General features: G+C 41.7%; 3 protein-coding genes across 3 annotated transcripts; 2 read left to right on the top strand and 1 right to left on the bottom strand.

The window, feature by feature from the left end:
• Positions 1-2,323: 2,323 nt before the first annotated feature.
• On the top strand, positions 2,324-4,595 carry LOC125490052. The gene is made up of 2 exons (XM_048628065.1): positions 2,324-2,561; positions 2,645-4,595. Exons 1-2 carry the CDS (start codon positions 2,458-2,460, stop codon positions 4,593-4,595), a joined length of 2,055 nt encoding a protein of 684 aa, XP_048484022.1. The 5' UTR covers positions 2,324-2,457.
• Positions 4,596-13,170: 8,575 nt separating this feature from the next.
• On the bottom strand, positions 13,171-20,694 carry LOC105393869 (isoleucine--tRNA ligase, mitochondrial). Its single transcript, XM_048628225.1, has 12 exons — positions 20,467-20,694; positions 20,222-20,344; positions 19,765-20,135; positions 19,376-19,489; positions 19,044-19,249; positions 18,508-18,674; positions 17,163-17,396; positions 16,511-16,677; positions 15,533-15,671; positions 14,922-15,073; positions 14,412-14,555; positions 13,171-14,127 (listed from the first exon to the last, which is right to left on the bottom strand). The coding sequence occupies exons 1-12, from the start codon at positions 20,659-20,661 to the stop codon at positions 13,263-13,265; spliced, it is 2,877 nt and encodes a 958-aa protein (XP_048484182.1). The 5' UTR covers positions 20,662-20,694; the 3' UTR covers positions 13,171-13,262.
• A 114-nt stretch (positions 20,695-20,808) lies between these two features.
• Positions 20,809-26,465, top strand: LOC105393868 (protein LTV1 homolog). The gene is made up of 11 exons (XM_048628212.1): positions 20,809-20,943; positions 21,031-21,189; positions 21,595-21,714; positions 21,906-22,062; positions 22,434-22,547; positions 23,426-23,544; positions 24,038-24,175; positions 24,670-24,827; positions 25,139-25,292; positions 25,761-25,945; positions 26,226-26,465. Exons 1-11 carry the CDS (start codon positions 20,941-20,943, stop codon positions 26,401-26,403), a joined length of 1,485 nt encoding a protein of 494 aa, XP_048484169.1. The 5' UTR covers positions 20,809-20,940; the 3' UTR covers positions 26,404-26,465.
• The last annotated feature ends 1,439 nt before the right edge of the window (positions 26,466-27,904 follow it).

Raw genomic sequence — 27,904 nt, 5'->3', positions numbered from 1 at the left:
GAAACCCCAAGTACGAACTCCTCCAAGTAATAACACAGGGGAAAATACAAGGCAGGAGGAGGCCTGGGCGGCCAATGACATCATGGCTGCAAAATCTACGCCAGTGGTTCCAGCTGAGCACAGGAGAATTGTTCCGTGCGGCGGCCTCCAAGACGGAAATCAGCAGGATGATTGCCAACCTTCGATAGGAGACGGCACCAGAAGAAGAAGTAGTGAAGCGTCCGTAGTCGAGCGGGCTTCAGTGATCGTAACTGATCACTAAGGTTAAGCAACAACTGGCACGGTCAGCTATTGGATGGGTGACCGATTTCAAGTGGTTCTTTTCTGGACGCTTCTGTGCTTCGGACGGCTCGTTAAGCCGTGGGTCCCGGTTGCTGCTTCGGCAGCAGTCGTTAAGCCTAGTCAGAGGCCTTCGGGCAGCTTGAAAACATCTGACAGTCGGGTTGCTTGCTTAGTGTGGGGCCACTATAATTAATTTTAGTTATAAACATAAAATTTTGTAAAATTGTAAGGGCAAGGTGTATCTTTTATAATTATGTTTTTGTGTTATATGGATAATAAATAATTTTGAATTTTGAATTTTGAATTTTTGCCCATTTACCCGACAAATTGCATTATACTCATTAATAACGGCGATACGGCTCGCGACCTATCACGTGAGTACAATGTACAGCGAAAAGCGGGTGAATCTCTTGCGTGTCACCTCTGACTACCCCTTCGGAGATTACAGTCGTGAGCATAAATGTACGTTTCTTTTGCACTGACACACTATTCGTATATTGTTAATCTAAGCCGCCGCGGCATTGTTTCACCGGTCGCTATGCAATATCAGGGGGAATTTCTCCACATATAAGTTATTTGATAATATCCGATATAGTATATTTTTAATTTGTTTTTGTGCGTATATTATTTGCCTATGGAAGATTTGTTGCTATGGTAATAGTATAAAATTTAAAACAGCCTTATTAATTGAAAAGTTTACGTGTTAATATAAGTATGTATTTACCCATAATATTATGCAAAACTCACAAAATCTCAGAGGGCAAATTCAAATGGCAGAGAGCGGCAGTTAGCAATGACTACGGGACAATTTCTAGTAATTTTAGATAATAATATTCTAATTTTCTACTGCTATTGTTTTTTTCTGTAAAATAAGCAATGTAAAAGTCTCATTCTACATAAATAGTTAGGTACTTACTCGTAAGTATTCCAAATTTAAGTTCAAATGTTAAAATTTTATTGAATTTCCTTTATTTTTTATTAAATTTTATTGAAGTTCCATAAACGTGATTGATTAGCAGAACAAGCCTCTAAAATCATTGTGAAAGCGCCTTATGTTGTCTATTGCGTCGCCTCATGAACGCTTCTTGTTGGTCGTTGCCTTTTCAGTGTCCAATATACTTTTACAATAAAATACACTTAATTTGTTTAAAATTATTACCGTGTCTAAAAAAACACTAAGACTTATTATATTTGATCAATAAGCCCACACAAGTACTTCAGTACTTGTGTGGAAAATTATCATTATAGATCCGTCACGTTAACATCAGCTCCGCGGAAAAAAATCCAAAAAATTGGTATTTTTTTGAGCTACGCGCATAAAAGTGTTGTGTTTAGTTTTTATAGTGTGTGACTCACACGGACTACTGTTGGCAAGGAAATTCCTGGAAGAACTTCGGAGATACGGTACCTACAATTTGGTCAGTCCACAGAACCTTCTCCCAGCATACCACCAGCTTCCAGGTATTTATCTCCTATTATTTTGGAAAACCTCCATCTGGTACAGCAAGCATTTTGAAAATTGGATGGTCCATATCAGCGCTGCAGGGGTCCAAAGTGTCCTAAGAACTCTTAGTACGGCCTGATATCAAGACAAATCTCGACGCGAGGAGGTATTACGTACGTGACATATCACATCTAGGTCACACATTCCAACACGCATACCAAGATTCATATTGCTGCTACTTGCGAACAGCGACATCATCTACTGTCATAGGTGATATTATAAAATAATAAAAAGATTATTGATGTCACCCGTCTCAATTGTGGACCCCCTTCAATAATCACCCCACGAAAATAATTGATCACAACACCAACCACAAGGCGATTGCCTTGCGCGAACGACTTCTGGACTACTCGGTGAAGCCAACAATATCTGGCATAGGAAGAAATTAGTATAACTTATAGATATAGCTTATACTGTATAACATAATATAGTATTGTATCATTATATAGCCGTGTATTAAACACATTATTATTAATATATAGCATGTTTATTGATTAATAATTAATAACAATATTAGTATTGTCTTGGGCATTTTAGTAAAGATTTATCAGCATTGTAAAATTAATAGTTAACGACTCTTGAATTTTTCTTATAAATTGTTTTTCTATAAACTTTTGCAAAAGTACCTAAATATAAAATGTCGTCTAAATCAGCTTGCGATTCCGTTCCCAATGTACGAACCACCCAACGGCAACGATCTCTGCGCGAAATGGTACTTACCAAAGAAACATCAACTAGAACAACTAAGGCAGAGAGGATGGGACCACCGGAAAGAGCCGTAAAAACATCGAAGACAAAATCTGAAGCCAGTGTGAGCGCTTCCGTCCCAGAGGTTCCGGAAAGGAGGAAGCGGAAGTCGCCATCGCCTCCAACCGCCACAGAAGTACAAGTAGACAGCCAGTCGGAGGCCACGTCTTCAGTTCGGGAGCAGGAGTCGGCGACCGCCTCCGTGGTAGCAAAGGTTATAAACTGGGAGCAGTGCAACCTATCCCCTCCCAGGGAAATCCTCTCCGATAATGAGTCCGAAGCATCCAGCTTCGATTTCGCCGTATCCAACGTAAGCTCTAAGGGGCGGCCCAGCATGCTCTTCGCCCCCAGCGGCAAACGCAAGGGAGTAGAGATGGACGTGGCAACGAAGCTGGCAAATGAAATGCTACAAAAGGGGAAGGAAGCACTCGAGCAGGCCTGCAAGATAAAGCGAGAGCACAAGACCACTGCATTGGAAAGTCTCGCTGGTCTGTATGAGATTGTGCTGTCCCTTTCGGATTCAAGATCGCGACACAGGTGCAACCTGGAGAAAGAGCGGTCGAGGCATGCTACCGAACTGATGAGGGTGGAAAGAGCACACACCAAACACCTTAATGAGCTCAACAAACAACTCGCTGGGGAACTGGGACTTGCCAGAAAAGACCTGGCCGCCAACCTGGCGGAAACCAAGGCGATCAGAGACTGGCAAGGATATGAGACTCAAGAGCCACACAGGCTCATAAAGGAGACGGCCGAGGCTATAGCAGACCTTAAACAGCGTCTGAAAATGCTGAATGACGCCGTAGCCACACAAACGGGCCACACAACATCAAACGAGCCCCTACTGAGGGAGCACGCCATCATAAAAATCGGCGTGGAAACGATTAAAAACCAGGTGGATGAGCTACGGCGGGATGTGCACAAGGAAGCTGAGAAGGCTTCTGAAATTCATGGCCTCAACATAAAAATGGTCGGTATTCTGGAGTCTCAGCCGCCCAATGAAATCAAGCCTGACAACTGCGAAATGGGCAAAGTCCTAGAAATCCTCAGCAAAATAGACTCTAAGAGGATTCCCGAGTCCCTCCCGCAGCCCGTCACTGTCGACCTCAAAGAGCAGTTCCAGCCCATCACGGAAACGCTTGAGGCCGTCAAGTCCGAGCTCCGCACAATGAGAGAAGAGAAGCTGAGGATACCACCACCATCCCTCAGCCTCGAGGCTGAAATGTGCCTTGCGGAGGGTGAAAAAAGGGCCAAAAAGACCTACGCTAAAGTCGCCGCACTACCCCCTCCACCACCAAGACCAAACCACACTCTTATAATATCGTCCAGTGATCAAAACCAGACCGGGGACAATTTAATTGACCGGATAGCGGTCGCACTGGACACCAAGAAAACGGGAGCCAAGGTGGACAGAATTAGAAAGGCCAAAAACCAAAAAGTGGTCCTAAGCTGTGGAACAAGCGAGGATCTGAACCTCATCCACAAAAGGGTCCAAATGGACAAAGGCCTAAGGGTACAGGTGGCAAAGGCAGGGAATCCTCTAATTATAATAAAAGATGTCCTCAAGGTCCACACTGACGCAGAGATTGTGGAGCACCTCCTGGCGCAGAATAAGCAACTGCTCCAAGGCCAAGACCTCAAAGAATGCACTATGAAGGTGCGATACAGGAAAAAGGCACGCAACACCCATGAATGCCACCCGGTCCTGGAAGTTTCCCCGCTCGCCCACAAAAGGCTTATAGAGGCAGGGAAAGTCTACATAGGTCTTCAAAGGAGACCTGTGGCAGACCAATCCCCTCTCGTGCAATGCACGAAATGTCTCGGTTTCGGCCATACAAAGGCGATCTGTAGGGAAACAGAGGACCTCTGCAGCCATTGTGGAGGTAAACACACATGGGAGAAATGTCAGGTGCGACTGGACAGACTCCCGCCCACGTGCAAAAACTGCTCAGCGTCAGCCAATGGGGAGAGGAACGACCTGTCGCACAACGCGTTCAGTAGTGAGTGTCCCGAAAGAACAAAATGGGATGCTATAGCACGGTCGCGAATCTCTTACTGCTAAAGGCTCCACACAGATGCATAAATCATCCCCCCAAAGTTCGGACCAATACAACAACAATTTAAAAATGATCCAGGCAAATCTTCACAGGTCCAAACTGGCAACCACGGAACTATACCAGGTGGCGAAGGCGACGAATGTTTCAATAGCCCTTGTTCAAGAACCTTACGTGGGTAAACATGGCTATATGAAACAACAACCAGGAACACGCCTTATCCAGTGTACCCTTAACCGACAAAAACCAGTAAAGGCAGCCATCATCGTCTTCGGTGACCAGCTGGAGGTAATCCACGACCCACAGTTGGTCACGGAAACCGAGGCAGCAGCCATGGTGATCGGGGGGGGCACAAAACTGGGCCTGGTATCAGTCTACTTTGAGGGGGATCAGGAAATAGATCCGTATATTCAGAGGACAAAGACATTCTGTGGCAAATTGAACACGCGGAACCTTATTGTAGCAGGCGACGTTAATGCATGGAGTCACTGGTGGGGTAGCGTCTCGGAAAATGACAGAGGAGCGGCATACAGCTCATTCCTAACAGAAATGGACCTCCATATTCTCAACACAGGAGACACACCAACCTTCGAAACCTACAGAAATGGAAAAATCTGCAAAAGCAGGGTAGATGTTACCGCCTGCAGTACGTCCCTTCTGGGTAAGATCGAGGAGTGGAAAGTCGACGCAAATCTCATAACTTCAGACCACAATGCTATCACTTTCGCAATGCGCACGGGAAAGGCACTAGAACATCTCAAGCCAATCACAACGCGTATCTATAACACCAGAAAGGCGAACTGGTCGAAATTTGCGTCAAAACTGAAACTGCTCCTAGTTGAGAAAAACATTACAATTTCCTCTGTTAAAGAGTGTGATAACCCAGAAGATCTTGAAAAGATGATCTCAGCGTATACTGAAGCCATCCATGCAGCCTGCGAAAAAACCATCCCAACCGCAGGAAAATGGAACGGGGAACTCAAGCCCCCATGGTGGTCAAAGTCGCTTGAAGATCTAAAAAAAGATGTTCTGAGGAAAAAAAGGAGAATAAGGAATGCTGCTGCTTCCAGAATGCCTCACGTCATAGAAGAGTATCAAAAAGCCAAAGTAGAGTACTCCGAGCAAGCCGAGAAAGCCCAAACACAAAGTTGGAAGGAGTTCTGTACGACTCAGGAAAAAGAAAGCATGTGGGACAAAATCTACAGGGTCATAAAGAAAACCTCCGGCAAGCAGGAAGACATGCTTCTAAGAGACCCTGCGGGCAACACGTTATCCCCCCAAGAGTCGGCGGAACTCCTAGCCAAGACATTCTACCCAGATGACTCCGTAAGCACCGACCAACTATTCCATGCGGAACTGAGAGAAAAAACAAAGAACATACCTCAGGATCTTAAAGATGACGATCCACCATTTACTGCCGCAGAAATAGACCTCGTGCTACAAGCAATGAACGCAAAAAAAGCCCCCGGATCCGATGGCTTCACTGCCGATATCTGTGGCGCAGCCATTCAGTGCGATAGGGAGGTGTTAATGGCGATAGCCAATAAGTGCTTATCGTTTAAACATTTCCCATCCCAATGGAAAACGGCCCACGTGGTTATCTTGCGGAAAGCTGGCAAAGAGGACTATACACACCCAAAATCCTACAGACCAATAGGGTTACTCTCAGTTCTCGGAAAAATTGTTGAAAAACTAATGGTCAGTCGCCTCCAGTGGCATATCTTCCCGACGCTTAACATAAAACAGTACGGCTTCATGCCTCAGAGAGGAACCGAGGACGCCCTCTATGACCTCGTAGAACACCTAAGAGAGGGAATAAACAGTAAAAACATCGTCATTCTCATCTCCCTGGACATAGAGGGTGCTTTCGACAACGCATGGTGGCCCGCTTTAAAACATCAACTGACAAAGAAAAGGTGCCCACGAAATCTGTACGAGATGGTATGCTCTTATCTCAGTGACCGAAAAATCAAGGTCAATTACGCTCGTGCAGCATGTGAGAAGGGAACCACTAAAGGATGTGTCCAAGGCTCCATAGGAGGACCGACATTCTGGAACATCATACTCGACTCACTGCTACACAAACTAGAGGCTGAGGGAGTGTATTGCCAAGCTTTCGCAGATGATGTGGCCCTTGTCTTCACCGGTCAAGCAGTAAACACCCTAGAGGAGTCAGCGAACAAAGTACTAAATGGAATAGTGGAATGGGGAACTCTGAGAAGCGTGGCTCTGTTCATGGACGGAAGCAGTGAAAGACTCGGCATCAGCTTCTGTATCTCAGGGGCACGAAAGAGCGTGGCCATATCACCCGGCCTAGCCTCTCTCCTAAATGGGAGCACATCGAAGGCTACCATGAAGCGTAAAGCCTACGACGCATTGCCAGTAACCCTAGTGGGAAATCAGCCCTGCAGACTAGTGCGATGGCGTAACAAGACCATCGCACTATTCGAGTGGGCCGACGACACCCCGTTCGTTCAGGCATGCTCATGGCTCAGTAAGCTTGGAGAGATAGCGCTAGACAGTAACGTCCCCAGGATAATAAGCGTAGACGCAATGGTGATCGAGTATAGGAAAGGCGAAATTGTTGACCAGCTGGGTTGCCTAAAAGCCTCAAAACATCATGAAATAGTGGTGTACGAGGACAGAGGCGAAGATCTAAGCTTTCTCAAAGGTCATATACTTGCGAGGGGCATTGACAACTGCCACCAACAAGCCGAATACTTGGTCACCGGATCTGAACGCCTACAGGAGAGGATGACCGCTGGGGCTGTCGCCGCTTCAGAACAACGGAACATGGAAAGGAGGATGCACAATTTAACATCGCAAGGGCGTGTCCAAGGGTTCCTCCAGGCTTTTAAAGCAGCTGCCTCAAGCCTTATAGGAAAACCACAGAGGACACCCGAGAGGCGCCAAATCTCCAGAGAACCTAAAACTGGAAAAAGGCTTGCCCAGAGGAAAATTACTCGAGCGGATATGGGCCAGGTGGTCCCACCGAAGCTGAAAACAGCTACCACCTCAAACGACCATCTAGAGAATGCCGCCATCGAATTTATGGCAATTACAACCGCCACAAAGCAGGTAAATCTCTTGTCCTGCAAAACGATCATGCAGACCTACAGGCAAGAGAACGAAAGCCGGCTAAAAGTTTTACTCGAGGAGGCCGAAGCCTGCATATACGATAACAGTAGTTGCCAAGTCCTCAGAGGCAAAATGACTGGAGCGTATATGGCGGCTTATAGCGAGGAATGCGGATTCGTGCCCTGGGAACGCAACATCCCGAAACTCACTCTCCCACACAACAACCAAATGGTGGTCGTAGCTCAGTGTACCAGGATTATGCTAGAGGACAAAATCCTAGCAAAAGCGGAAACCATTAACGCTACCTGGAATAGCTGGACGATGCCCACCATCGCTTGGGTGAACGGGGTACCTGGATGTGGGAAGACAACCTGGGTGGTAAATAACTTCGATGTGAGCAAAGACACCATTATCACCACGACAACTGAGGCGGCCGTCGATATACGAAACAGGCTAGCGCATAGGATCGGGGACATGGTTAGAACTAGGGTACGTACGATGGCATCAGTCCTAGTAAACGGCTTTAGAGAACATGTCGGATGCCAACGCCTGATAATTGACGAGGCCCTGATGAACCATTTCGGGGCAATCGTAATTGCCGCCCGCCTGTCCCGTGCCAGTGATATTGCTCTAATCGGAGACATCAACCAGCTACCGTACATAGACAGAGAGAACCTATTCGAACTAAGGTACAGTCGCCCAACACTGGTAGCAAACATCACCCAGGAGCTGTTGTGCTCATACAGAAACCCCATGGATGTTGCATACGCCCTAAGAGAAGTATACTCAGGCATATACGCAGCCACAACGCGTATCCAATCCCTGCAGCTGAAAAGGTTTACAGACGCAGCAATTCCAAAATCCCAAACCAACACTCTATTCCTGACGCATACACAGGAAGAAAAAGAGACCCTGACCAGCCAAGGGTTTGGAGAAGGAACGGGATCACGCGTCTTAACCATACACGAAGCACAGGGATTGACGTACGAATCCGTCATTATCATAAAAACAAAAGATAAAATAAAGTTGCACGATAGCATACCTCACGCAGTAGTGGCGCTGTCGAGGCACACCTCCGCCTGCACCTACTATGCGGATGACACCGAGGACGCTATCGGCAACCTCGCTAAAACGGCAATAACAGCACCGAAGAAACGGATCCTCGAGTACAACCTAAAGATGGCAATAAAAAATCGGGACAAAGAGGTCGTTGCCCAGCAATCAAGGCTTTTGGCAACGCAAAATGGAGCGGAATAGGAGAATTTTGATTTTAATTTTATATTGACGGCCAACCCGTATTGCATGTATTTTATAGTTTTGTTATGTATAGTATAAAGCATGTATTGTATAGTTTTGATATGTAGGTATTGTATAGTATATCATGAATTAATATTATCTGTATAAGAACTAACCAATAAAATTAAGATAGTTTTAAGAACACTGTCACACATTAACACCAGGCAAAACAACAGCGATGACAAAAGGAGTGTGTGGCCACTGACAGGCGTCTGTTAAGTTCTCTGAAGACAGCTGACACTGGCCCTACCCTTCAAATGTTTGTTGCCATTATAATTGTAAGTGTGACTGTGTGAAACAAAGAAAAAAAAAAAAAAAAAAAAAAAAAACAAGAAATGCACAACTGGGGGTTTTTAGTCGGTTAAAGGCCGACACTACCTGGGTCCCCTTCCCAGGTGTCTGTGTAGATTTTCCTCCAGGAGTGCAAAAAAAAAAAAATTATTAATAATATATAGGTATATATATATAAAAGATAAAATATATATATTATAAGCTTCCACATTGAGTAGTGAGTAGTTAAAAGATGAAGACAAAAAACAACCAAACTCTCACAATATATTGATCTCTCAAAAAGGCACGGACATAAAGTCTGTGGAGTGATAATAAAATCTTTAAAAAAAAAAAAAAAAAAAAAGTACTTCAGTACTTATACATAATTAACTATATTAAGTAGTTCCGAATTATCAATTCATCTGATCGCCCAAGCTCAGGAGAGGCTAGGTACGACTAATTTAATAATGACCACCACCAGATGCTAAAGAAAATACTGTGTAAAAATTAATTAAAATAAACCAAACCGCGTTAGCCGCATCCCACTAATAAATAGGCAAAAGTTTGTGAATGTGTGTATGTTTGCGTTACTTCTTCACAACAAAACGGCTGAAGCAATTTTAATGAAAGGACAAAGGCAGGGTTCTAAGGACGTTTTGTACCACTATGGAAATGACGGGTTCCGTAATGAAAGTACCATGATTAGAGAGACACTGTACAGGTACACAAGTCAATTAATTACTAGATTTTTAGAAGCTGGGAGAAAAGAGAAAAACGGAAAAAAAGAATCTTTAAAATGTAGTCGCAATGGAACGTAAACATTCATACAGGAAGAATGGAACGTCAAGTGAAGTAATGTTTATGCCAAGTACTCTGTGATTTACGTCATAAATGTCTAGGTTGGATCTCAGTATAATGATAAAAATTGACAAACCAGAGCAGAAAAATTGAAATGATAAAAAAATGTGTCATGTCAACAACTAAACGTCAACACCATGTCAACACTTGAACAACACAAGACGAACAACGTGAATAATAATTTGATAATAATATGTTAGGTATATCAAGTTACATGTTAACGTTTAAATAAATACGGGACGCGCAACGTACATAATAAATATAATGATTTTATTAATATTATCGACTAGATCAGGCTACTACTTTCATCATGGAATAATGTTTATACTTATCCAACTTCTGAAGTTTTAAATTGCCATTCCGCAACAGGGATCTGCTATGCCATTTCGAAATGCTATATGTAAAGGTTCTACTATATGGGTATGCATTTGGCGAGTAATGTAATGAAATAAAATATACTGTTTAAAAGATCATTGTTTTATTTACATAACATAATTTGCCTGGAATCAACTTTAGGAATTTTATGTTCCTATTACCTACTCTATTCTATTCTCTGTTGGGGTGTAAGTACCTGCACCTGGCTCTCTAGATGTGCTAAATCTAGATAGGTATGCAGGTTTCCTTCACTGTAAGTGTGATGGTATACATTTTAATTAAATTCAAAGAACACATTGGTACATGTCAGCGCCGGGATTTAGGTATTTATCATCTTATGGTTCATAGAAAATATTGTCAGGATTTTGCGTGTTCTTGTTCTGCTGCTTCTGCAGGTTTCTGATGAAGAAGTGAGACGGGAGCCTGCCGGGGAGGTGGAACAGGAACCGGGTCTGGTTCTCCCCTTTGTCACATTTGTTCTATATCTTCAGCAGTTTCAGCGGTATTCAAAATATTAAATAATTAGGTTAGGTAATGGAAAATGAAATAACAACTACTATGATAAGATTGACAAGCAAGATTCAGTGTTATTAGATTTAAATATTCAAAAAATATCGATTATAGTGAATCGAATAAAGAGAAAAAGAAAATGGTTTACTATGGATAAAAGTCTTCAAGACTTAAATATAATGATATTTTATAAACCAAATGTACTAGTTTTGGCACAAATAGTACCAGAACATGTAATTTATTGATAAATAAAATATCTTTTGTATTTAAGAATGTATCGATATTTCTATTCGATTACTTTTTTGCTCGGATTTGCTGGTAATATTCCGAGGTCTGGCACCACTGTTGTTACGTTCCGTTCTCTATATGTTTGTTTTTACGTTCCATTATCCTTAGATTTAAATATTCTTCATTTATCATTTTTTCTTTTCCCCCGACTTTTAAAAATATTGTAATTACTGAAAATACCTTATCTACACTGTATTAATAAATGGTGAAAACATGGTTCTGAAACGCTCCAAAAAAAAGGCGGTACGCCCACTGCCGTTCTCCTTTGGTATGGAGTTAGCGACACCCTAGATTAACACATAGGCTACTTTTTATCGCGGAATTCCCACGGGTAAACTTTTTTTGGCGAAGCGGAGCTTGCTTGAAATTCTAGTTGATTAATAAAAAATATTCGATGACTCGTTACAGAATTCGTTGCACGAAATGTAGGTAGGAAGCTACCTCGGCAGAGACAGGTACATTTCGTATTTGTTTCGGCATCGGTGCTGCTCGGCCGTATTTGCCGAGGGACGGCACAATAGGACGAGCCTCTCCTGTCATTTGCAGCGCGATTACGTAATACAGGGTGTTCAAAAAGGGTATTTCATGAGTTTACAAAAGTCTTAGAATAAAAGTTGCTGAGAATGACCCTCTGAGTCATCCCATTCCGGCTTACTATACTACTTTAGCAAAAACCTATAAATCTGTCGCGGAACCATTCCTTGATCATTGCAAATACCTTTGGAAGGCGTGTTAGAGGGTACTGTAACTATGGTAGGTAACTATGTGTAGTAGGTAATCCATGCTAGCTTGATTTCAAAACAATATTCCTTACGAAACTCGTCATCAGAATAGTTAGGTACCTAATCCGTGCCTGCTACTCGTGCAATCTTATGGCAAAATCACCCTTCTAACAAATTGATGAATGAAAATGGAGGGATCAGGGATGAGTACCTACCTACATATGTAAGTAACTAGGCAAGGGTTTGATTTGATAGTAAGTATAGAAAGAACGGATACCTAATTAGAAAATCAAACTCACTCCCACCTTGCGTATCCACTACGTAATCAACCCACAGTCCAGTAGCCTGATTCGTCCCGAATTTCCAGTTAATACGGCATCGCCGTCGATACAGGTGCAGGTACTACGTAAATACACCTAGATGTGGGTGAATAGGACTGCACCACGACTCCCAACTCTATTGATGTGTGAATCCCAAATGGGGGGACATAGATTTAGTACGCATGAGAGATATGTATACTCTGCCCATACAAAGTGCAGGTCGGTAAAGAAAGATATAATATATGATCAGTTCAACCGTGAACGGCTAATGATGATTATTTTATGTTGGAAATATCTTCACCCTCTTTAAGTCTCATAATTACTGAGTCTTCGGCTTTCCTTATCAAACCACTACCAGCTATGTACCTATATTTTCCGACTGCCTACAGGAGGAAAGGCCCTCCTCACACAATGACTTATTCCGAAAGTGATCAATCTAGAATTCAAGGAAAAGTAACGCATCTAATGTATACTAAATAACATCTCTCGAACCAACAGAATAGAAGTAATCGAGAATGCAACGTAGCGAGTCCCACATTTCTCGAGTTAAACGCTGCGAGTGCAAAATCCACTCTAAATACAACACACATGAGCTAAATTCGTTTGTTTTCTATTTATTTCTGTTGCCCGATTTTTTAGGAAATACCTTGTGCTATCCGTTTAAATAAATAACTAGGCTTCGGGCCTATATTTCTAGTTTTGTGATTGCTGCACCACGGTAGGCATCTAGGTATTACCCAGGTCTTATGTGCCCAGTGAGGTTTTGTCTGTACATATCTATATTATGTAGAGTTCGATTTCCACAAAGAGACAAGTAAGTAATTAAAGTAAAGTTAAGTAAGTAAAATGAAATTGAAATATTTTACTGATAAATAACATTTATTCAACGAACGATAATCATAATAATATACCTACTTACTATTTTATCTAATTTACAATAAGGACTCATTCAGTCTACTTAAATAACATTAATAAGTACATTTTCACATCGCAAGCACTTATCACTACAGTCCAAAGCATTATACTTTCTGCATCGCAAGCATTGACTCTTTTGACTTACGCTAATTTCTACTTCAAACTCTTTGTCTAAATTATCAACTTGCTCCAAATGTACAGAGGAAACTTCTAGAATTTCACACAAAACACTGTCATTTATACCGTCTGTTCTATTCAATCTGGACAACTCTGCATATAAGGTCGAATTCACCTTGACCAACGCTACAAGTTTCCGTAAAGTTTCGTTCTTAGCTTCAACACAGAGATCCCTTTTGATATCCAAAACCTTATCCATTAATTTTGAATCAACGTTTTGGTACGCCAAAACCGGTAGATTTTGCGCAAAGAAGAACGGATCCTGCCCCAAAGGATGGTATTGCCATGCTTCTTCTACCAAATGTGGCAAAATAGGCCCTAAACTTTTAGCCAGAACGGTCAAAATTGTGTGAACAGTCAACTGGGCTGAGATCCTTTCGTTCGACTCCTTTGGTGAACAATAAAGTCTATCTTTAATACAATGACAATACAGGCCTGAAACCTTATTACTTATGAAGTACAAAATTGATTTTGTAACTTGATTGTACCTATAATTGTTATAGTTATCGTTGATATTGGCTAAGAAATCGTAGCTCTCTTTAACCATGTATTGGTCGAAGTAGTTTAAAAGAGGTTTTTCTTCAAAAAGGTCAGGTTCTAAGTCGGATATCACTCCGAGGAGGTACTTGAGAATGTTTCTGATGCGGATAACTTCTGCCTGACAGTCATCCAGTAACTTTTTGCTTATAACTATTTGGGAGTGCTGCGTCGCGTGACTCGCCACCCACCACCTGTGTAAAGATTTGGGATTAGTTTGATTAGCTAAGTGTGGTTAAGTAAAGGCAGGATTCTGTGACTCATGCTGAGTTGGTGACCTTTAACGATTAGTAAACCTACCTATGTCTGTGTTTAATGTAACAAAAATGCAGAAAGCAGCATTTATAAGACTTAAATGTGTTACTTATAGCTTAATAGTTAGCGAATTCAAAAAGATCACCAACTCAGCAATTGCCGATGTTGTGCAGAGACACACCTCCCAAACTTATTATATAACACCCATTTTCTAACCACTCACCTAAGAGTATCAACCCCGTAAGCGGGATCCGTATTTTTGTTCTTCCCGCCGTGTATGATGGTGGCGGGGTCCACCACGTTGCCGATGGACTTGGACATTTTACGCTTGTTCTCGTCCACTACGAAGCCGTGGACGAATATTGACCTGAAAACATCGAGGTTTTTAATACTATTTTGTTTGATTTCCTAAATAAGTTTTTCAGTGGTCAAAGGTTTGTAAAAATACATACATCGATAAATTTTACTTTATATCTGACTGCTGTGGTTTGTACGATTGTGGTTAATATAGGAAACGTAGCGTGGGACACCCTCAAGCTCACTAAAATACCTAACACACGTAGCCAGTTGTATTTGGATAAGAAAAGCCGAGAATAATATTTCGCAACTCTTGTGCTCCTCGGGAAAGGACTTTCAGCAATATTTCACAAATTACGCCTTCAAACGAAGAAAAAAAAGCAAACTTAAAAAAACATCACTACAACGCCATCTACATTCAAACGCCGGAACTTACTCGTACGGCGCTTTGCCAGTGAGCGGCAGTGCAGTGAGCAGAGACGCCTGGAACCAGCCGGTCAGCTGGTCCACTCCCTCTGCGTACAGCTGGGCTGCACGAGGCAGTGTGCTCCAGGACAGACCCGAGTCCAGCCAGATGTCCATTATGTCCTGGAATTCGAAGTAGTGTGAGGTTTTGCCGATAGATGGCGGTATTCATGTTTATTTATTTCGTAGCGCTGTTTGTGTTGAATTGAATCAAACTCATGGTTAATCACGGTCCTACCACAAAATTACAATGTTCCTTAAAATAAACACACGCGAAACGTACGAAAACTATCATGTGCTTCTTTAAAACTCCGTGCCAAACAAGCTTTGCGTGCAAGCGCTGAGTTGGACAGAAGTCAAGAGGTGACAAAAGTTTTCCGTCGCTCTCGAAGCCCCGCGATGTGACGACAGAAAACTTTTGTCATGTCGCTTGGAGTGCGCGTCTTGAGCCCCATGCTAGGCCTACAGGAAGGCGTGACGCACTCTTGTAAAGGCCCTCTGTACCATCGGGGTATAAAACAGCAACAATAAAATGGTCAAAATCTAGGATTACGCAAAAATATTATAAGTCATAATATTTACCTGCCCCTTAGTAACAGTGCTGACATCAATATTATGCTCTTTGACATAGTCAGCGGGCAGCAAGTCTTCAACTGGGCTGGTCCACCACGCGTCCGCGCCCTGAGCCTCTATGAGGGCGCAGATGTGCTCTATTATAGGTCTGGAATAAGTTTACATTGTTATTTGCTATGAAAAAGTTCCACCTGCCATTGCGTTCCATAACGTTTTCATTGCTCGTGAAAGTTTCGAGTGTATTATGCTTCGCTTTGTTAAGAGGTATGTTCGGGATTTGGTTCTGGAGATGTAAGGTTAGGGTTACTGTGATAAGCTGACTGAAATGGCAGGTCTGTCCATGATTAATTTGGCGAAGAACTGAGAAAACTTGGGGCAAACAAATTACTACAATAGTGGAGACAACAGACAGGAAATTGTAGAGTGAAACTTCATCCATTTCGACTTATGGCGTTCTATGCCTAACTGATAGTTAGTGGTTGAATGAGGATGACTAGGACCAAGTTTTGTGGTTTAATTATAGCTCTTCTTAGCCTAGTCCCTAGGCCTATGTTTATCAGTGATCGATTATCCTAACTAATATTATAAATGCGAAAGTAACTGTGTCTGTCTGTCTGTCTGTCTGTCTGTCTGTCTGTCTGTCTGTCTGTCTGTCTGTCTGTCTGTCTGTCTGTCTGTCTGTCTGTCTGTTACTCTTTCACGCCAAAACTACTGAACGGATTTGAATGAAATTTGGTATACATATGGTCTAGCTAGACCCTGGGAAAGAACATAGGCTACTTTTTATCCCGGAATTCCCACGGGAAACTTTTTATGGCGAAGCGAATCGCGCGGGAACAGCTAGTTGTCTATATACTAGTCTCCACTGTCTGTTATTAATTATTTATTCATTGTTGGGCAGATATAACCGACCACCCGCCACTTCAGCTTGCAGATTCAAAGAGTTTTTCCTTAACCAATCCTACACGATATATCAAACCAACTCACTGGTCCATCAGCGGCTCCCCCCCGCTATACAACACAGGCAGGGGGGCGCCCCACGCCCGCTGCCGCGAGATGCACCAGTAGGGGCGCCGCTGCACCAACGCGGTGAGGCCGGCGCGGTGCTGGGGCGCCGTGGAGGGGGGGTGGAGACTGATGGCGTCCAGAGCTTTCTGTAGAAAAAAACCAAAAAACATTTAACGTAATGCACGTAACGCAGTCAATACATTTTGCTAACAAAAAAATACATTTATGGGAACGCTCTTACAGTCGAATTTTAATTAAATTTAAAGAAATTAAGGTTTTGACAGCTCTAAAATTAGAATGTCTGCCTTCAGAATCGACATCAATATTGTATAGGTACAAAATTAAAGGATGCAATACTAACATTTGGTGGCAATTTAAAGTTGGTGTTATTCCAGGGGCTACCACACTAGGCTAGGCCTGTGACGTGGACCGCCAGTAGGCATGAAATGGAATGAGATGTTGTTTTATGTAATTCTGAACAACTTTTGTTCTACGAGTTTTTTGAAATTCGCACCCAAAAAAACGTTCTGTATAGTAACAAGTCACGTGACCGACAAAGTTTCTAGTTGTTCAGAATGACCCCCTGAGCCAATCCTTTTCGGCAGTACACCCTTTTTGCAACAGTACTCACCATGGCTTTATCCTTCAACGCAGCGGTATCAATGAACCACTGACAGCTCGCCCTAAGCAGCACGGGTTTCTTCGTCCGCCAATCAAGAGGGTAGGAATGCACGTAGGTTCCCTGGTGTATGACGTCATCGCCCATTCGACCAATCACAGCGTCTTGGCCTTCGGTTAGGACGTACAGTCCGTTCAGTGATTCGTCGAGGCCGTTGTATTTGCCAGCTTCGTCGACGTTGCATTCCTGTAGAGAATAGATAATTAATATGTTTAAAGATATAAACATAGTTGCCAGCTACCAGCTAAGAGACGAGCTAGTTTCTTTGGGCTTCCAGTCTTACTCCATGTTGTGACCAAAGCATTATTACGCTAGAATTTTTTATTTCGACAAATTAGCCGCCATCTTGCATTTAGTATTGAACGGTCGATTGACATTTCACTCTGTCGTCTTTCGTCTACAGTGTAGCGAGCGGGCAGGCTTATGGCAGCCATATTAGTATCATGGCGTTTTCAAAATGCCGTAGCCGTCAGCCATGTTGCATTAACATCGCTCACTCACCACGTCGACGCCATGCTCCCTCGCCACGAGGAAGTCTTCAGGTCCGTGCGCGGGCGCCGCGTGCACCAGCCCCGTGCCCTTACCCTCCGTCACGTGGGTTGAGGGCAGTAGAGGGAAAGTACGAGAGAGGAGCTTGTTGCTTTAGGATAGTGTTACTCAATGTTGTGAACGTAGCCATTTACACAAGTAATTTGTGTTTCGACAAAAATGGCCGCCATCTTGTATGTTGCAAGAACGGACGAATGATATTTCACTCTATCCCTCGCCATCTATAGCGTAGCCAGCGGACACACTCTAAATCCTCTTTCTTATGATGCGTTCATAAATGCAAGATGGCCGCCATTTTAGTATCATGGCGTTTTCAAAATGGCGGCCATCTTGTTGCAAACACACTCACCACGTCGACCCCATGCTCCCTCGCCACGAGGAAGTCCTCAGGTCCGTGCGCGGGCGCCGCGTGCACCAGCCCCGTGCCCTTGCCCTCCGTCACGTGGGACGAGGGCAGTAGGGGGAAGGAACGGGATAGCAGCTTGATGCTTTAGGCTTTCAGTCTTACTCAATGTTGTGACCGAAGTCATTTATACTAGAATTTTGTATTTTGACAAAATGGCCGCCGTCTTATATGTTGCAAGAACGGATGAGTGATATACATCACTCTATCGCTCGTCATCTATAGCGTAGCCAGCAGACACGATTAAAATACTCTCTTAACATGCGTCCATAAATGAAAGATAGCCGCCATTTTAGTATCATGGCGTTTTAAAAATGGCGGCCATCTTGATATAAAGACACTCACCACGTCGACGCCATGCTCCCTCGCCACGAGGAAGTCTTCAGGTCCGTGCGCGGGCGCCGTGTGCACCAGCCCCGTGCCCTTACCCTCCGTCACGTGGGGGGAGGGCAGTAGGGGGAAGGAACGGGATAGCAGCTTGTTGCGGTAGGTTGTGGATTGCAGGTCCGCTCCTGAGGGAGAGAGATGGGTGATGAGTTAGGTTATAGCAGCAGATGATGAACAATCACTTATCATAAGGCTAGTAGTAGTAGTAGTATTGTAATTGTATTACTGTAAAGTCCGTGATAGATTCGTGTATTATCGAGGTTCTCGCGTGACAGTGTAACATACATACTAAAAAATATCGCTACATGTGTCTAGACTAAAGACTTGGTCTTGCGCTTTGACTGCATTGAATAATTTTACCAACAATACATCGCAATTCCCATTAGTACTTGTGGATGCCGTAGTCCATTTTTTATCCCAAACCAAGCAAATCTGGCAGGAAAGACCTACTTTATAATATGAAAAATACATAGTAAGTTTTACAATTCCCTTACCAGAAAACTCAGCCACTCGTCTCACGTCAACCCCAAGGGTCGCCCCTAGTTGCTCCACACTGCCTGAGCTGACGACATACAGGGTGTCCTCACTCTTCCCACTGAGGGCAACCAGGCTGTAGTACAGGGTGCTGTTGTAGCAGATGGCTCTGTTGCCCACGAGCGACCAAGGGGTGGTCGTCCAGATTATAGCTTGGAGTTTCTTGCTGTAGAAAAATAAATAAATCTATTTTTGATATTGATATTAATTATTTAGTAAAACTTCATCTCTTCTCTAATTTATGTGTTGCAAGACAAATAAATTACATATATTTTTCAAGCTACAAACTTACCCTGGAGCTAGCTTCTGTATGGCATCAGGCACACTCTCTATTGGGAATGTCACATACACTTCTTTACTCTTGAACTGTGGATCATATTCCAATTCTGCCTCAGCTAGAGCTGTTCTGAAAAAAAAACACATTATTTTTGTAAATTATAAGACGTAAATGTAATTGGGAGTCCTAACCTGGGTTTCTACTACTTTATACCTATCAAAGCTCATGGCACAACCTCTGCTCAGTATGCATTTTTCTTTTTATAGTTAGGTACAGTACCAGCTATAATATTTTGGTAGTCTTCTTGCTGAGGTAAAATCAAGAGGGAATTTAAACACAGGACTGTAAAATTAAGGCTGAGGCCATATCCTCTCTAACAAAACTATGTATAGGTATAAATTTACCTTGAGGAAGGTGACCAATACACAGGTTTCAATGCTCTATAAATCAAGCCCATTTTGTACAACTCGTAAAACTTCCTCAGTTGATTCTGAACATAGCTCTTATTGAGTGTCAGATAGCATTCATTTTCCCAATCAGCCATAACACCCCAGCTTTTAAAACTAGCCTTTTGTTTCTCCACAGTTTCGAGGGCAAATTTTCTTGCTATATCTCTGATGACCACTGGATTTTGTAGTTGTGTTTTGTTCAGTGTCTTTTTAGCTTTCTGTAAGGCTTTCAGCTCAATGGGTAGTCCGTGGCAGTCCCAACCGGGAACATAGTGGACTTTATTGCCTTGCAGCACCTGGCTACGATTGTTTATGTCCTTAATTATCTGTAAATAAACAGGTTGTAATGATTTATTACTAGTAATGATAACTGATAGCAATATTAATGTTTGTTCACTTTTGGAAGGCTTACTTTATTAACAGCATGTCCCATATGCAGATCTCCATTGGCGTAGGGAGGCCCATCGTGTAATACAAACTCTGGGCCAGTTAAATTTGCCCGTTGCCACTGATATAGATCTGCAAACTTTGCTTTCTGAAAGAGTTTAAAATTATATATTTTTATATGTTAATAGACTTTTAATACATAGTTAAAGTTGTTACTAAAACTAGAGAGCACTGAAAGTTATTTGAATTGTAATTCGTGTTGTTATTTACCTTTACAACATCCTCTTTTTGAGAATTGTTAGATCTCGTCGGAAAATCAGTTCTAGGTGTTAAAATTGTATGAGAATATGCCTTCGTCTTTGGTTCTACTGAACTTTTGTATCGTACGCAATTTACACAAGACCATCTTGTTAAAACTGCCTTGTAATTAGATCGAAAAATCTTAAAATTTCTCTCTAAAATCATTTTTGAGGTTATAGATTTGTTTATATATTTTGACATAACAGGGCAAAAACAATTTTTGACGTTGACATTTGTGTTATGTTGCCACCATTCAAAAAAGTGGTATGGATCACTGTCCTATTTACTTCGCCAGTGAATATCTATCTTCGTTGACTTCTTTGTTTGTTTTTAATCTGTGAGTCCTTTTGACGTTTGCATTTCCAAAACAACACATGTTTTAGCGAAATTTTGTTGTGATTCTTTAATTTTCTAGGGAATTTTGTGAACAATTACGATTCCAAAATGGTAAACCTTCAATTTAACACTCCTACACTATAAATCCGATCTCTAAGAATACATAGCTACAGTCCTAACCTCGTTTTGAAATTTCAGCCTAAAACGAAGAAGAAATTTATTGATAAAAAGAAGTCTGTTACCTTCAACCTCGTGCACAGATCCCAGAGGGATCCCCTGATAGCGGATGAGAGCGCCCCGCAGCGCGTCCTGGTGCCGGTCAACGCAGTTGTTCCTCCCAGCAAAGACAAACAACCTGTAAGTAGAGCATGAGATTGTTTAACTTTCTCATCAGATATGTATCTCTTCATTCTTCTTGTTAACCCCCGATAGAAAAGGTGGGTGTTATAAGTTTAACGTGTCTTTGTAAGTATCTGTCTGTGGTAGTTAAAATCCCAAACAATGCGCAAACAATTGATCCATTATTATTTTTTGGCCATAGGTAATATTGCCCCAAGTGATCTTTTTATTAACATTGGCTTAGCCACTCAAAAGTTATGCTACTTTTAATATTGCTTAGGTTATTGTTTGTTATCGGAACTATTTGAAACATAATCTTTACCAAAGTTTCTATATAATTTCTTATTGAAAAGCCTATGTAGCATTATAATATTCCATACATGAGGCCTTACATTATTTTATCATGTTTTTTACTGTTTTCAGGATCTGACCCCAGAGCAGAGGAGAGAAGAGCAGCAGAAGTATGGGATCTACTTCGATGATGACTACAACTATCTGCAACATCTCAAAGATTCAAGAGAAGTCACACTTTTGTACACACCTGTAAGTTGAATGAATAGTACTAACACTATCCAAAAGATGGTTAGTTTTTTTGTTTGATGGCCTTTTAACTTTGATGTTTTCACTGTCTATTTTGTCTGAAACACATGTAACCTTTTATTATATAAACCTTTTCATCCAAAAATACTATAAATCCTTTATCAATCATTTCAACAAAGTCAAATTTCCTCCAGAAACCGACACACAGACGTAACCAAGAGAAGCCTTCAGAACCCGGCACCAGCGAGGACCTGGACAAGGTCATCAGTGAGACCCTGCAGCTGCCGAGCTCCGTGTTCGCCTCCGAAGTGGAGGAGGATGTCGGTCTACTCAACAAGGGTGCTCCTCAAGGTTGGTTAACAGAACCAGTTATATCACAATGTCTCTTTATTAAATGGAAACAGTCAATGGATTGAGACACAAAATACCTGCTTGTATGATCCAGCAACCTACATACTTATGTGAATATTTAATTGTGATTCACTGTTGGTTTTTCAATGTGAAAATTTTATTAAGAAGAGGCATAGTTTTTTGTGAAAGAGTAACAAAAATTTATACTTACAAATTTTTAAATTATGATTGTATTTACTTTTTTTGTAGGATTGTGGTTGGTTTTTCAATGTGAAAATTTTAATAAGAAGAGGCATAGTTTTTTGTGAAAGAGTAACAAAAATTTATACTTACAAATTTTTTAATTATGATTGTATTTACTTTTTTTGTAGGATTGCGGTTGGACTTAGATCCCGATGTAGTGGCCGCCCTTGATGATGACTTCGACTTTGATGATCCCGAGAACCAGATTGAAGATAACTTCATAGAGCTGGCTACTGGAGGAGGTCAGTTTAGTCTCTTGAAGATCTGCCTTTATATTCTAGGTGTACGGAACGACTAAAAGAAGTTTTGTTTTATTTGTAAATAGTTCATAGAAATAACTAGATCAAGTAGTTAACTCGATTACGCTCGCGAAGGTTCTGAGCGCTAAGATAAATACTTACTTATGTGTGTGTATAGATATAGATATAGTTTAAGTATGTACCTACCTACTAGTTGTTCGAGCACCTACCTACTTTAGTAATAATAATAAATAAATAGTGACAGGAAGTGAGGAGGCCAGCGCCATCTAGTAGGAAATAGCATAACGAAGTAGAACAATAGTGCACTAAATAGACCATGTAGTTCACCTACTCGACAACAGATGGCAGCCCCATCTAGAACATTCTACTTCTTATGAGTCTTTTCTAGAGCTTCCTGGAATTCTCTATCTTCGGTAGAGATTAGTATAAAAGGCAGACGCCAACACCTCACAGCAAGTCAGTTTAATAGAAAGAGTGAAACAGTAAACATCTCCAGTGAATTGTGAACAATAATACCAGTGTTTTATTTCGAAGACTCAACAGGCTAATATATAGCTACCTCTACGTCAGTGGCATTTCCTCATTTTCCTGAAGAACCAAACAGGTGCAACCGCCACTTCCTTCGCACCGTATAGTAATAGTTCATGAAACGGTCGAAGTGATCCGCACACTAGGATAAAAACTGCTTACATGATATTCCAGGGTATCACCCAAATTTCATAAAAATTGGTCCAGCTGTTTCTGTGAAAGAGTAATAAACATCTACACATCTATTTATCAGTCCTGAAAAGCATGTGTGTTTCCAGATTTAGGTACCACCTCTCCTTCCTCAGTTTAATTACTAACATACTCACCTACAGATTTCGACGATGACTTTGATGAAGAAGACGAGGATGGCACAGACAGCGAGTCTGACGATGACCACTCCAACCAGGCCTTCGGCTCTGACATGGACTCTGATGATAGCGGCGATTCACAAGTAAGCTTCAATTATAATTATGTCTACTTTCCTTAATAAGTACAATTCACCCAATCTTCATTTCTTCTAAAGATTCCTTATGTTTGTACCTTATTTAATTTCTTCTCAATGTGTTGGTGACATCACTAGATTAGGACTTTTAAATAGTCTTAGGCTCAGTTTCACATTTGAGTAAATCTACCTAAGCATGAACTTAGGACCGACTCAACGATAATTCAGCCAATCACAGAGCTGCATTCCATACTCAAACTCTACTTATCTTGATGTTCTCAACTGTGAAACTGACAGCTAATGTCGAGATTAAGTATCGATACGTTACTCCTTTAGGAACCAAAGATACGCCACTCCTTTAGTGCACTGCACGCCATTATGGTTCATTAATCTATATATTTATCCTTTCCGTTTTTAGGGTTATTGCCAAAATTATCACAAATTATGTATTTCTGTTACTACTTAATCACTTCATCCATGTCATCACTTATCACTTCCTCAGGACCGCTCCCGGTTGCCCAAGATGCCGTCCTGGACCGACAAGGACGACACCAAGTCTCGCTTCTCGCAGTACTCCATGTCTTCCAGCGTGATGAGACGCAACCAGGGACTCAGTCTACTGGACGATAGGTTTGAGAAGGTAACGAGGGATCACTACTTGAATGAATCAATTTGAATAGGTGTAGCTATGTCTTTTGTTGAAAAATCTGCACTTATTTCTAGTGGTTTTCATTAGTTAATCTCCAAATTATAATTATACAGGGTGTTGCAAAAAGGCTAACTAAGCCGAAAGGGGATGACTCAGTTAGTCATTCTAAACCACTTTTGTCTACGAGTTTTGGAAATTCGCGAAAAAAAGGTCACGTATCCAACAAAGTTTCTATGGATAACAAAAATTTTTTTTCGCGAATTTCCAAAACTCGTAGGACAAAAGTTATTCAGTATACCCTTTTTGCAACACCCTCTACATAAACTGACTAACTTAAATTGATAGTTGGAGAATATAACTAAAGTCGCTTAGTTCCTGAGCAGAATTAATTAATGATTCTGTAAAGAATACCATGGGTCTCTGACTCTTTGATTCACCGCTAGCCAACATAAATACCTACCACTAACGCTCCCCTTAACCCCCAGATGTTCGCCGAATACGACGACACAGAGCTCGGGGCGCTAGACTGTGAAGAGATCGAAGGTTACCTCCCCGACAGCGACGGCATGCTACTGGAGGCGGCCGAGGAGTTCGAGCAGTCACGGAGGAGCTACCAGCTCGACAAGGCCAAGGAGATCGCCAGGTGAGTGTAGTGTTTGCTGGTATGAATTTCGAAGTTTGTTCTTTAGCCTGTTTGATTGACTTTAGACAGTAGTTAGTGTTCGGATGAGGGTAGCTGAAAACAGAGTGTTGTGGTTTATGTCAAACGGAGAGTGATTTTTGGCTGATGATGATTATTATAGGTAAGGCAGGCCATCACCGCCGCTGCTGTTTTATATGATAAACTATATGAATATTTATTTCCAGAATTTGCGTAAGTCCTATAATTAAACAAAGTTTATATTTTGTATTGTTATGGCACAAAATAAAGAGTAAGTATTTCATTCTCCTCAGAATCCAGCGCCTGGCCGAGATAGCAGAAGAATCCTCCGGGTCCGACGAGCTGGTCACCCAGAGAGTGGACGAGCAGAAGCGCTGGGACTGCGAGTCCATCCTGTCCACCTACTCCAACCTCTACAACCATCCCAAACTCATTGAGGAGCCCAAGGTACTTACCTATATCACTTTACACATTAACTGTGTAACTATCACAAAAATAAACCATGTTTAATGGGTGCATTTATAAATCAAAATTTGACACATTTTTATAAGGCGTTTGACGGCCAACTAACAGCGTTTAGCGTGTGTGTGTGTAGTTTTGATGCTAAAGGACTTTGATTTAGAATCTATAAATTCACATGATCACATTACTCTAGCTAGCCCTTGAAATCTGCATGCTAAAGTAGGATATTTCTTTGCTCGCATGATTTGGCAAATGTAGTTGGCAAATGTAGCGTTGGACGCCCTTCAGTCCTCTCTACACTAATAAACTGATGTTTTTACTATAACCTTCTGGAAAAGCCCTTTGTCCAGCGGTAAGTAAATATTGGCTGACAATGATGACCCACTAAATATTCAGTTTTCTATGTCCATATATAAAAAACTCACTTGATAATATTGCAACTTTACCTTACAGAAGCCCAAGATCAAGATCAACCCTAAAACCGGCATCCCAGAAGACACTCTCGGCAAGGAGACCAAGCTCACCATGAAGTCCCTCGCCAAGTTCAACGCGATGCAGCTAGATGGCGCCAGCAGCGACGATGATGCGCAAACGCACGCAGAGTCGGTGTTGTCCACTTTGAGCGTACTGTCTTTGAGGTTGGTTTTTGATTGGACGTTTATTTTCATATAACATACAGAAGTAAATGCGTAGTTCAAAGCGATTCAACTAGATGGCGCCAGTAGCAATGTTACTCTCGTTTTATATCTCGTTTCATCTATAAAACTTTTTAAATGTATAGTGAGATAGCATGAGCCGCTCGTTTCTTTATTCACAGACGTTATACTACCTCACTGTGTTTCACTATCTGAAATTCATAATCAATTAATACCACTTCGGGTTATTCAACCTTAACTAAAATATGTACCATTTCCATAGGCCCAAAGACGAGACCCCAGAAGAGAAAAAAGAACGCAAGCGTCTCCTCAAAGAGTACAGGAAAGAGAGACGCATCGAGAAGCGAGCCAACAAGGACGCCTTCAAAGAAGAGAAGAAGAGACAAGAGAAGATCATGTTGAACAACAGAGCCAATGTTCAAGGGAACAGGATACTTTGAATCTGTGAGAGCTGGGAGCTGATGTATGTTGTAAAGTTGTAATAAATAGGATTATTTAAGGATTTTCGTGGTATTATTTTAGTGTGGTGGTGGGATCATTATGATAGGTTTTTAGACTGGGCTATAGCTGTTTGCATCAGGAGTTTGCTCATTACTTGAACTATGCCAATAAAAATAAAACATTATTAAAGAGATACATGAGGTAAGTATTTACTTACCTCATGTATCTCTTAAGGTAAGTATTTACTTACCTCACATATTTATGTAGTGGTGGGATGAGGGAGGCTTATGATGCTTCTATTGTGGGCTTATAGTGATGAACAAAAAATATATATCATATACAGAAAAATCTATACATGTAGGGTAGTAAATAAAAATAAATAGCACTCTTATTAAAATGCAACATTAGATATATTATAAAGTAATCCATAACTACTCATATCTATATTCTAAAATTAATATTAATTTCATTTTAACATAATACTTACTTAAATAACCACAAAATACTTTCTTATACAAAAGAAACATGATTTCAATAAAATTACATAATAATATTACAAGGAAAATAATACAGATTTTCCACAATAATTCTAATTTCTTATCAACAAGTCAGACCGAGATAGTGTTCTATAACTTTATTATCATACTAAACAGAATACAGTATCGCTTGTCATTATATTATTATTGTTCCATCCGTGATACAACCATTTGCAATCCCAATACAAATCAGTCCTTACGCCTAAGGGTGCTTACATAGAGAATCGGGCTTCCTGTATCTACCTGTACCGGTAACCTGATTATGCGAAAACGTTCACTCACGGAGCATTTCCCGGATTTTTTAATGTCACGAGCGCTTTCGCTTAATCAGAGTCGCGAGCACAAGTTTCAAACCTTCGTTCTTCTTCTTCTTTCGTGTCAGTGAAATGCGATTTTTTTATATTTGTCCAGACCAAAAAGAAGCAACTTTGATAGCATTCTGGTTGGCCTGGAGTAAGTCTTCCCGTGTGCAGGTGGAAGGGCACAGGGGACAGGAGAGTAAATGCTCCATAGTCTGGGGGGCGGTACCACAGTCGCATAGGTTGGTACCAACGGTATAGCCCCACTTACAGAGATTGTCCTTGCAGCAGCCTACCTCTGCTCGCAACCGATTTAGAGTCTTCCAGATGTGCCAGGGAAGACTGTTACCGGGAGCAAGTTTTTCCTCAAGAGGTAGGAAAGGATCCTGGGGCTGCTTTTCCTCCCAGAGCCTTAGCCTTGCGTTTTGTGGGTTTTCATCCGTTAAGGACACCTCACTATTTAGAAACGCTTTGCGGCTCTTAAGGCGGGAAGGTGCGGCAGTATGTGAGTAAAGTGGATGTCTGGAGTCGCATTCTTGTTTGGCTTTCTCAACAGAACATGCCACTTTACGCCGTATGCTAGGGGGTGCCATCCCAGCCAGAGAGTAAAGTTTGTGGAGCGGTGTCGGTTTGAGGCATCCCGTAACTATACGAACTGTGTCGTT

This window comes from Plutella xylostella, chromosome 20, assembly GCF_932276165.1.
Source record: "Plutella xylostella chromosome 20, ilPluXylo3.1, whole genome shotgun sequence".
Taxonomy (NCBI): domain Eukaryota; kingdom Metazoa; phylum Arthropoda; class Insecta; order Lepidoptera; family Plutellidae; genus Plutella; species Plutella xylostella.
The sequence above is the reverse complement of the archived record's forward strand: the minus strand, read 5'-3'. Positions and strand labels throughout refer to the sequence as shown.